Source organism: Mobula hypostoma, chromosome Y (genome assembly GCF_963921235.1).
Source record: "Mobula hypostoma chromosome Y, sMobHyp1.1, whole genome shotgun sequence".
NCBI classification, from domain to species: Eukaryota; Metazoa; Chordata; class Chondrichthyes; order Myliobatiformes; family Myliobatidae; genus Mobula; species Mobula hypostoma.
In genome coordinates this window covers 5757696-5770190 of record NC_086130.1, presented here as the reverse complement: position 1 = coordinate 5770190, position 12495 = coordinate 5757696, and the positions used below count along the sequence as shown (strand labels likewise).

The window sequence follows — 12495 nt, the reverse complement described above, 5'->3', positions numbered from 1 at the left end:
TCTCCAGCTGGGTCAGCAGCTGTGCCAGGGTGTTGTTGCTCTTGATCTTGCTAAATTGAAGGTTTAGACAGGTTTCTTGGGTATAGGCTAGTGGACAGGGCAGTTTTCTTGGGAGAGCACACGCAGATTTGCCAGATACCGGCACCATCTTATTTCCCACCCACTGTGACTTTCCTCTGTGAGGTCAACCCCCCCCCCCAATAGTATCCAAAGTGATATCCCTGTTGTTGAGGACACCCAATGGGATACTCTGCACCAATTTCTTAGCCTTTTTCCTCTTCCTGACTGTCACCTAGTTTACTGTGTTCTGCACCTCCAGTTCAGGTGTTCTATCTATCACCTTTTCAGCCTTCTGAATGATGCAGAGTTCATCCAGTTCCAGCTCCAACTCCTTAACACGGAGTGTTAGAAGCTGCAGCTGGATGCACTTCTCACAGGCGTAGTCATCAGGGACATCGGAGATCTCACTTCCTTCCTTCACATCCTGCAAGAGGAGCATTCAACTTTCCTGCCTGGTGTCTCTACTGCCCTAGCTGAGCAGATATAAATCATAATTGTTATCATTACCAGCAAAGGAAAAGCTTTCTTATGTTCTTTCCAAACCAGTACCTCATTTTGAATAAAATTGACATTAACTGATTTTAGAGAAGTCTGTTTGCTAAGGAAAACCTATTGCTTTCCTCATCATTAGTGTAGAGAATTTCAAACAGTATTTTTTATGATCTAGGGATAAGGATTCTGAGGATAGCCATAGTAGTTGGAATACAGTGGTTAATGTCTACTAAATCAATAAGCCTTGGAAGTAAAAGCTGAAACTACATAGTGAAAAAAGTTACCAAGACATCAGCAGAAGGACAGAATCCAGTAATGAAACACATAGATTGATACACTCCTTAATTGTTTTCATCACAAGGCCTTGAATGTGAAAAAGATAATTTTAAAATAAATAAGCCTAAAATTGCAATTTTATCTAAAGAAGTGCTGTGATAAACCACAAAAACGTAATGTTTCACTTTCAGGAAAAGAAATCCAACTGTCAAACTTCCTTATTATAATACTTCTTGCCATACTGTACACGACAGTTAAATCAAGAAACAATCTGCAACCAGTGATTTTCTTTTCAACAGTAGCATAGTCCATATTAATTTTACACCTTCTCCATGCAATTGTGTGGTTTCTAGTAGGTGCTCTGGTTGCTTCACATCTACTAGAGTTGTATAGGTAGGTAAAATGCTTACTATAACTTACCCTCTAGTGTAGGTCTGTAACAGAAGTATCAAAAGGAAGTTGTTGAGAAAACAAGCTGCAGAGAAAGGAGGGGGAACTAGGAATGATGGGATTGCTCTGCTCAGACCTCTGCTGAGGTCCTTTAATATCTGCCAGACGATGCTGAAGATGTTCTACGAGTCTGTGGTGGCCAGTGCGATCATGTTTGCTGTTGTGTGCTGGGGCAGCAGGCTGAGGGTAGCAGACACCAACAGAATCAACAAACTCATTCATAAGGCCAGTGATGTTGTGGGGATGGAACTGAACTCTGTCACGGTGGTGTCTGAAAAGAGGATGCTGTCCAAGTTGCATGCCATCTTGGACAATGTCTCCCATCCACTACATAATGTACTGGTTGGGCACAGGAGTACATTCAGCCAGAGACTCATTTCACTGAGGTGCAACACAGAGCGTCATAGGAAGTCATTCCTGCCTGTGGCCATCAAACTTTACAACTCCTCCCTTGAAGGGTCAGACACCCTGAGCCAATAGGCTGGTCCTGGACTTATTTCCTGGCATAATTTACATATCACTATTTAACTATTTATGGTTTTATTACTATTTAATTATTTATGGTGCAACTGTAATGAAAACCAATTTCCCCCGGGATCAATAAAGTATGACTATGACTATGACTATGAATAGGACCTAATGGGCCTAAGCCATCCTTCTTCAACTTAGTAAGCATACACTGAAATATGCTCACCTGGTCAAACTCTGGATCTGGGTCACCTATTTTCATCCATTTATGTTTGCAGATTTGTTCCACAGACAGACGTTTGCTTGGGTCTAGCACAAGCATATGTCGAATCAAGTGTTCACATTCTGAAAAGAAACCAGTGTAATCAGTAAACAGAACTCACTTGTAAGCTTTAATTATGTAGATCAAATTTAAAATGATTAAAACACTGTTATTACATTATAGTAAACAATTAAAATACGTTAAATAAAAATGCTACCTCATAGACAGATATAAACATATGATTTGAAGAATTTTAAAGCATTAAGTTGACCTTCCACAAATTCTCTTCACATATTATAAAGAACCTACTCATGCAAGGGAAAATTTGAATTACGATTATTTTGTAAAAGATACATACCTTATAAATAACTAATTATGGAATCTAATGGCCTAAAGACCATTCCACACCTTTTTAAAGATCATTAAACAACATTATGAGTTTTAATACTAATGGTGTTTAAGAAAATCACATAACAATTGAAATTTTCAATACTCTATAATGAACCTCAGTGTGGCCTTCCATATTAATGTACTGCAATGTCTCAAAAAAGTTGCGCAATAGATGTAATTTTGCAGCTAGTTCTTTGGAGCATAACACTATATAATCAATTGTTTAGGTACAAAGGAGTATTAGTAGCGAATAATGGATGCTGTTGAGGGGAGGGAACGGAAGGTTCTCAGGACTAACTGGGCTGTGGAGAGATCAGTAATGAACAATACCAGAGGAGATGCCTTATTTCTGCATGGAGCCATGAAACCCTCTAAGTCAAAAGCCATGTGCTCCAACCATGGAGTTCTCTACTAGGTATCTGAATGCTTGTGCCCACTCTGCCTCAGCATGTAGGTATGGCAAAATCAGATAAAGTTTCCCCTCCATGAGTAAGAAATCTAGGTGTTTTCCCTAATTCAGCAATGAAATATGGAGGCATATAGCAAGAACAGTTTTGATAATTCTAGGAAGTTAACAGTAATCTGGATCCTAACTTCTTAGGCAGGGGAGATCTGATGTACTTGGGGTTGTATTGAAATTATAAAAGATTAGGGACAGAATTGCCAACAAATATGGCTGTTCTTCAGTAAATAAGAACACTATTTGTCAGACCAGTGAGACTGAGAAAACTTTATGGGAAATTCTTGGGGGATTTTTATCACAAGAAATGTGTTAAAAAAATCAACGGGAACCTTGTAGGAAAATGAGAAGACAAATTTCACAGTGGACAGTAAAGTATCACAAATGTCCACAAAATTGTATTAATCCAGGTAATTAGATTTTCAACACAAAATTACCATTTTTGTTTTTAAAAATATGTGTATGAACTTCTAGTCCAAAATAAAAGCTAATCAACTAGAGCACCTTGAGGCAACTGATGTGTTCATGGGGAGAACCTACAAACACCTCACAGATAGTATCAGAACTAACTTGGAACTATAGCTATATTAGCTTTGTGTTAACCACTATGCTTCTGCAACACCTCAATTACATATCAATGTGTATTTCTCCTTTGTTTCTAAGTTGTTAAATATGAGGTTTTTAGCAAATGTCTTTTAGCTTATTAAGCACCAGTGATGGATAGCAACTCAGATAATTAAGGAGCCCAAATCTAATGAAGAGACAACAAGAAAGAATTGAATTGAACTGACTTTATTTTTTAGATCCCTCACATAAAAATTTTTACGTCACATCTCCGTCTAAATGTGCTATGTGTAATCATCGTAATTTATAATAAATAGAACAGTCATTGTAATACAGAAATACACTAAAATCAGTGTGAATTAATCAGTCTGATGGCATGGTGGGAGAAGCTGTCCCACAGCCTGTCAGACCTGGCTTTTATGCTACGGTACCGTTTCCTGGATGTAGCAGCTGGAATAGATTGTGGTTGGGATGACTCAGGTCCCCAGTGACCCTATGGGCCCTTTTCACACACCTGTCTTTGTAAATATCCTGAATCATAGGAAGTTCACATCTACAGATGCGCTGGGCTGTCCACACCACTCTCTGCAGAGTCCTTTGATTAAGGAGGTACAGTTCCCATATCAGGCATTGATGCAGCTGTTGTGCCTCTTTCACCACAGAGATTGTGTGTACAGACCATGTGAGCTCCTCGGTGATGTGGAGACCAGGGAACTTAAAGCTGTTACCACCTCAACCCCAAATCTATTGATGTCAATAAGGGTTAGCCCGTCTCCATTCCTCCCGTAATCCACAACTAGCTCCTTTGTTTTTGCAACATTGAGGGAAAGGTTGTTTTCTTGACACCACTGTGCAGAGAGATGACTTCTTCCCTCGTTATTGCTTGAGATAAGGCCAATCAATGTAGTGTCGTCGGCAAATTTAATTAACAGATTAGAGCTCTGAGTGGCGACACACTCATGGATATATAGGGAGTAAACCAGAGGACTTAGTACACAGCCCTGTATTGAGAGTCAGAGGGATGGAGGTCAGGGAGCACACTCTTACCACCTGCCAGCAACATGACAGGAAGTCCAGGACCCAGCTGCACAAAGCACGTCAAGGTCAAGGTCTCTGAGCTTCTTGATGAGCCTCTTATAGTGTTGAATGCTGAACTGTAGTCCAAAAACAACATTCTCACATTCGTCCCCCCCCTCCCTCTCCACTGATCTCCCTCCTGGCACTTATCCGTGTAAGCGGAACAAGTGCTACACATGCCCTTACACTTCCTCCCTTACCACCATTCAGGGCCCCAAACAGTCCTTCCAGGTGAGGCATCACTTCACCTGTGAGTCAGCTGGGGTGATATACTGCGTCCGGTGCTCCCGATGTGGCCTTTTATATATTGGCCAGACCCAACGCAGACTGGGAGACCGCTTTGCTGAACACCTACGCTCTGTCCGCCAGAGAAAGCAGGATCTCCCAGTGGCCACACATTTTAATTCCACATCCCATTCCCATTCTGACATGTCTATCCACGGCCTCCTCTACTGTAAAGATGAAGCCACACTCAGGTTGGAGGAACAACACCTTATATTCCGTCTGGGTAGCCTCCAACCTGATGGCATGAACATTGACTTCTCTGACTTCCGCTAGGCCCCACGTCCCCCTCGTACCCCATCTGTTACTCATTTTTATGCACACATTCTTTCTCTCACTCTCCTTTTTCTCCCTCTGTCCCTCTGAATATACCTCTTGCCCATCCTCTGGGTCACCCCCCCCCCGTCTTTCTTCCCGGACCTCCTGTCCCATGATCCTCTCGTATCCCCTTTTGCCTATCACCTGTCCAGCTCTTGGCTCCATCCCTCCCCCTCCTGTCTTCTCCTATCATTTTGCATCTCCCCTTCCCCCTCCAGCTTTCAAATCCCTTACTCACTCTTCCTTCAGTTAGTCCTGACGAAGGGTCTCGGCCTGAAATGTCGACTGCGCCTCTTCCTATAGATGCTGCTTGGCCTGCTGCGTTCACCAGCAACTTTGATGTGTGTTGCTTGAATTTCCAGCATCTGCAGAATTCCTGTTGTTTGCGTTTTTATTCTCACATAAGCATCTTTCTTCGTCAGATGTGTAAAGATGGTATATAGAGCAGTGGCTATTGATAGTCTGTTGATAGGTTGTGTCAGTAGGTGAATTGTAAGGGGTCCAGTTAGGGTGGTACTAAATTGCAGATGTAATCCTTGACCAGCCTCTCAAAGCATTTGCTTATTATTGAGGTGAATGCGACAGGACGCCAGTCGTTCCATAAAACCATAAGACAAAGGAGCAGAAGTCAGCCATTCGGCCCATTGAGTCTGCTCCGCCATTTTATCATGAGCTGATCCATTCTCCCATTTAGTCCCACTCCTCCGCCTTCTCACCATAACCTTTGATGCCCTGGCTACTCAGATACCTATCAATCTCTGCCTTAAATACACCCAATGACTTGGCCTCCACTGCTACCCATGGCAACAAATTCCATAGATTCACCACCCTCTGGCTAAAAAAATTTCTTTGCCTCTCTGTTCTGAATGGGCGCCCTTCACTCCTTAAGTCATGCCCTCTTGTACTAGACTCTCCCATCATGGGAAACAACTCTGCTACATCCACTCTGTCCATGCCTTTCAACATTCGAAATGATTCTATGCGGACCCCCCTCGTTCTTCTGAACTCCAAGGAATACAGTCCAAGAGCGGACAAACATTCCTCATATGTTAACCCTCTCAATCCCGGAATCATTCTAGTGAATCTTCTCTGTACCCTCTCCAACGTCAGCACATCCTTTCTTAAATAAGGAAACCAAAACTGCCCACAGTACTCCAAGTGAGGTCTCACCAGCACCTTATAGAGCCTCAACATCACATCCCTGCTCCTATACTCTCATCCTCTAGAAATGAATGCCAACATTGCATTCGCCTTCTTCACGACCGACTCAACCTGGAGGTTAACCTTAAGGGTACCCTTCACGAGGGCTCCCTAGTCCCGTTGCATCTCAGAACTTTGAATTCTCTCCCCATTTAAATAATAGTCTGCACGTTTATTTCTTCTGCCAAAGTGCATAACCATACACTTTCCAACATTGTACTTCATTTGCCACTTCTTTGCCCATTCTTCCAATCTATCCAAGTCTCTCTGCAGACTCTCTGTTCCTTAGCACCATCGGCCCCTCCACCTATCTTCATATCGTCAGCAAACTTAGCCACAAATCCATCTATTCTATAATCCAAATCGTTGATGTACAATGTAAAAAGAAGCAGCCCCAACACGGACCCCTGTGGAACACCACTGGTAACCGGCAGCCAACCAGAATAGGATCCCTTTATTCCCACTCTCTGTTTCCTGCCAATCAGCCAACGCTCTATCCATGTATGTAACTTTCCCGTAATTCCATGGGCTCTTATCTTGTTAAGTAGCCTCATGTGTGGCACCTTGTCAAAGGCTTTCTGAAAATCCAAATATACAACATCTACTGATCTCTACTTGTAATTTCCTCAAAAAATTGTAATAGGTTTATCAGGCAGGATTTTCCTTTAAGGAATCCATACCTATCTTGTCATATGCCTCCAGGTACTCTGTAACCTCATCCTTGACAATCGACTCCAACAACTTCCCAACCACCAATGTCAAGCTAGCAGGTCTATAATTTCCTTTTTGCTTCCTTGCCCCCTTCTTAAATAGCGAAGTGACATTTGTAATCTTCCAGTCTCCCGGAACCATGCCAGAATCTATCGACTTTTGAAAGATCATCGCTAATGCCTACACAATCTCCACAGCTACTTCCTTCAGAACACGTGGGTGCATTCCATCTGGTCCGGGAGATTTATCTACCTTTAGCCTATTCAGCTTCCTGAGTACTTTCTCTGTCGTAATTGTGACTGTGCACACTTCTCTTCCCTGCCACCCTTGAGTGTTCGGTATACTGCTGATGTCTTCCTCAGTGAAGACTGATGCAAAATACTCGTTCAGTTCCTCCGCCATCTCCTTATCTCCCATTACAATTTCTCCAGCATCATTTTCTATCGGTCCTATATCTACTCTCACCTGTCTTTTACTCTTTATATACTTGAAAAAGCTTTTAGTATACTCTTTGATATTATTTGCTAGCTTCCTTTCATAGTTAATCTTTTCCCTCTTAATGACCGTCTTAGTTTCCATTTATAAGCTTTTAAAAACTTCCCAATCCTCTGCCTTCCCATTAATTTTTGCTTCATTGTATGCCCTCTCTTTTGCTTTAACTTTGGCTTTGAGCTCTCTTGTCAGCCACGGTTACATCCTTTTTTCCTTTTTTAAATTTTTTTTAAGTATCTTATTTTTATTTGGATAAGAAATTCACAAGTATCATGTACTTTTCCCACACTTACAACCTTTTCCTTTTTTTTATATGTATAAAACTATAATTATTTATACATTCTTAAGTACACATTGAGATGATATAAAAGGAAATTAGACACTTAAATAGATAATTATGTACAGTGGTAATTCCCTATGTACTTATTTACTTAATTTTATCATTTTTTATCCCTTTCCCAAATTTTTTCCTTTACTTGTATTAATTCTCTATTTTCCAAAAGAAAACAAAAACAGTAAACATTTAGACTAGGGGTGCTTACGTTAGCAATATTACTGTGTTGATGAGAAGAGCAATATAAATCATTAGGGGAGTCATCTGCTCGCATTGGGGTTATATATTCAATCCATTTATTCCAGATTTGATAAAATTTTTCTTTTTGAATTCTCAGGGAGTAAGTCAACTTTTCCATTTTAAATATTTCCAAGATAATTTCGTGCCAATCTTCTAATGTAGGTGGTATTGGATTTAGCCACTTTCTAGTGATTGATTTCTTACTTGCCACTAAGAGGGCCTGCAGCAACTTTATATCTTCCTTCTGTTCAAGAAACAACACATGCCCCAAATACAGCGTCTCAAAGTTCAGAGGTATCTGGGACCTAAGTACCGTAACTAATGTTCTATGAATACTTTCCCAATATATATTTAATTTAGGACAATCCCAGAAAATATGGAAATGATTTGCCTCCTTGGAGCCGCACTTTCTCCAACACGTCACGTTTGTATCTCTATATTTTTCCTGATTATGGGGTCTTGAAGTATCTTATAATATTTTTCCAACGATGTTCTCTCCAAGTCAAAGAATTAGTCGAGGACCACTAAAAGCTGCATATTTTCCCCCAAGCCTCCTCTGAAAGTACCAACCCCGCTTCTTTCTCCCACTTCTCTTTAATATACGATGTGTTTACATTTTTAGCATGGGATAGTGCATTATATAATCGAGAAACGATTTACTAGGTATTGAACTGCAAGCTGAATTCAGGATCTTGGAAAATTCTAATTCTACTGTTGATAGGTCTGTATATCTACAACTCTGGTTAATATAGTTTCGTACTTGAAGGTACCTAAAAAAGTCATTATGTTCTAGGCCATGCTTGTCCTGCAGGATTTGGAAACCTTGTAATACTCTTTTATCTATAAATGAGAGGTAGATTGTAAGACCTTTCTTTATCCATAATTCAAATCCTTTATCTCCTCTGTTGGGAAGGAATTCGGTATCATATGCACACTATCTGAAGAGTTTTAACATGTTATTAATTCCACACGAATTAATCACCTTCTGCCATACCTTTAATGTAAGATTTATCCAACTGTTTTTAAATTTTTCCAATTGGGCCATCAATCTTTTGTCAGCTATTGAGGCTTGTAGAGGAAAACTGTCAACTAATCCAAATTCTATTTCCTTCCATCTAGCCTTATATTCCCTATTACACCAATATAAGAGGGGTTATCTGTGAGGCATAAAAATAATTTCTCAGGCAAGGAAGAACCATACCTCCTCCTTCCTTCCCTAACTGTAAGGTGTTATATTGAATTCTAGGTTTCTTTCCTTGCAAAATGAAGCGGGAAATCCATTTGTCCCATTCCCTGAATTGATTATCATCCACCTCCACAGGTAAAGTACGGAAAAGATACAGTAACCGAGGAAGAATATTCATTTTTATAGTATTTATCCTTGAATTTAAACTTAAAAAGGGGATAAGATTCCATCTATGCATATCTGCTTTTATCTCTGAGATTAATGGCCCATAATTTACCTGTGACAGCGTTGAAAGATCCTTCGGCAGGGTTATTCCTAAATATTTTAATGATTTAGCTTCCCACTTAAGATCGTATCTATCCTGCAATTTTTTCGATGTTGTATAATTTAGGGACATAACCTGTGTTTTCTTTACATTTATTTTATAACCTGATATTTTCCCAAAATCATCCAACAGTGTAAACAATCCTATAAATGATTTTTCTGGTTCACTCAGATAGACCAAAACATCATCTGCGAATATCGCCACTTTCTGTTCAATCCCTGCCACCTTGATACCTTTTACGATTTCGCTCTGTCTTATTAGTTGGGCAAGTGGTTCAATATATAGTGCAAAAAGGAGAGGAGAAATTGGGCATCCCTGTCTAGTGCCTCTCTCTAAAATGAAGGAGTCAGAGAGGTCCCCATTTATCTTAATTCGGGCTGTAGGGCTGTCATATGGAGTCTGAATTACTTTAATAAACTTTTCTTGAAAGCCGAATCTTCCTAACACTCTGTATAGGAATGCCCAACTAACCGAATCAAAAGCTTTCTCAGCGTCCAATCCTACTACCATTGTCTCTGTCTCGTTCTTACTAACCTGTTCTAATATGTGCAGAGTTCTCCTTATGTTGTCCTGTGTCTGTCTTTGTTGAATAAATCGTCTGGTCTAAATGGATTAGGCCAGGTAAAAGCTTTTCCAATCTGCGTGCTAATATGGATGTAAATAGTTTGTAATCTAAATTAAGAACACTAATTGGCCGATAATTGCCACATTCCAGTTTATCTTTACCCTCTTTAGGAATAACTGAAATAATCGCTTCTCTCTAGGAAGGTGGAGTTTCTCCTCTCTGCAAGATCCAATTAAAGGTGTTAAGTAGTAATGGGGCTAACTGTGACTTCAGGGACTTGTACCACTCTGAGGTAAACCCATCAGAACCCGGGGACTTTCCAGCCTTTAACCTAGAGATGGCCACATTCAGTTCTTTGGCAGTTACTGGTTCTAATAAACTTTCATTTTGTAAATCTGTAAGTTCAGGTAGATCTAAAGAATTCAATAAACTGTCTATATAGGGCTCACTGGGGGCCCGGGGTTGGGAGTACAGCTCTCGATAATATGTTTCAAAACTCTCTTGAATTTTCCCTATTGTACTCTCCACAAGCTTTGTCTTTGGATTCTTTATTTTATGAATTGTACTGCCTGCTTGTTGTTTTCGTAATTTATATGCTAATAATCTAGCTGATTTACCTCCTACTTCATAATTCTTTTGTCTCAGGTAAAGAAAATTCCTTTGAGTTTCCGATGTATAAATATCATCAATTTCACTTTGCAATTTCCTAATTTCCTGTTTTAGATTTGAATTACTTTTGTTGCTATCTACAACTTGAAGTTGTTTTATTTTCCTTGAAGATCTGCTAATTTTTGTGCATTGATTTTTTTCATGTGAGTGGTAATGGAAATAATTTTCCCTCTCAGTACAGCTTTCAATGTATCCCATAAGATCACTGGTGATGTTTCTCCCTTGTCATTAAGGTCTAGATATTCTTTCTTCTCTCCTTAATCTCTCCATTACTTTTGGGTTATTGAGTATATGTGAGTTTAGCCTCCACAGTGTTTCCCTCATTTTCCTTTGCAGGATTAGAGACATAGAGACTGGGCTATGATCCAACAGATCAATTGTTGCAATATTACAGTTTTTTTATCCTGAGTCTATCTGTATTAAAGATAAAGAAATAGTCTATCCTTGAATAGGCTGAATGAGGGAAAGAGTAATGTGTATAATCTTTACTAGTGGGGTGTAATTCCCTCCACACATCTATAATTCCCAACTCCTCCAACAATAAATTCATTTTCCGAGTCAGAGGTTTATTCTGAATAACCATTCTTGAAGAATCTAATACAGGATTTAATCTAATATTAAAATCCCCTCCACAAATTACTACCCCTTGAGAACTGACCATTAGGTCAAAAATGTGTCTATAAAATGACCATTCACAACCTGGAGGAGCATAAACATTCAGCAATGTTATTTCTGTACCTTCTATTCTTCCTGCAATTTTTACAAACCGTCCATCTTTATCTTTAGTCTCTGAAATATGTTCATAATTAAGAGTACTTGATATTAAAGTAGCTACTCCTCTTTTGTGGCTCAATTTATATGTTGAATAAAATACATGCTTAAAGCCCATTCTTTTTAATTTTCCATGTTCAGATTGCTCATATGTGTTTCCTGGAGGAAAGCTATTTGTGTCCTCTTTTTTTTCAATTTAGACATAATTTTATTTCTTTTAATTGGATTCAAAACCCCATTAACATTATAGGAAATTATTTTTACCAATTCAGTTTGCATTTTTCTCTAGTAGAAAAACACTCTCCTTTTCTAACCAAACAGTAAGCAATCCCTTCTCAACAGTAAACCAAGACATATAACCACACCCTAGACATTTCTGAACGTATAACATTTGAAAATTTTTCCCGACTTCCCACAGTGAGGCCTGAGCACTGACCCGCCTCAGTTCAGAGGGATAACCTCTATCTTCACCCTGTGTTAGAGGGCCCTCAGCAGTTTGAATAATCATAGAGAATTTTCTCCTATTTATGTCTCGACCATATTGCTATCATTCAAGTTATTCCGTGTAGTTTATTTTCAGATACCAGCTTTCATTTTACCTTTAAGTCCGATTTACTCTTTTCAGTCATTTCTCCTAATTAATCTGTATTCTCTGTACATTCGCGTCTGAATATTTGCAGCTTTTCCTTGTAGTTTGACACTCTGGTTCGTGTGGAGCGTCCTTGCCCCACTAACTGCCACGACTTCTGCCGAATCCTCTCCAGCAGCGACTCCGGTTGGGTGATAACTTTAATAGGTAGTCCCCGGTCTGCCAGGTCCAACGTTGCCTCCTCCACCGTAGCGTAAGTTTTTGTCCCTTCGTCGTAAAAGACTCTCAGCCGAGCTGGATACAGGGTCTGAAAT

The 12495-nt window shown here is 39.8% G+C and overlaps 1 protein-coding gene across 1 annotated transcript in view; it reads right to left on the bottom strand.

Annotated features, from left to right (window-relative positions):
* LOC134341058 (serine/threonine-protein kinase SIK3-like) overlaps positions 1 to 12495 on the bottom strand; it is a 410314-nt gene that overhangs the window by 206843 nt on the left and 190976 nt on the right. The window contains exon 7 of the mRNA XM_063038806.1: positions 1973 to 2091. Coding sequence (XP_062894876.1) covers positions 1973 to 2091 — 119 coding nt within the window. The remainder of the gene's footprint in view (positions 1 to 1972; positions 2092 to 12495) is intronic.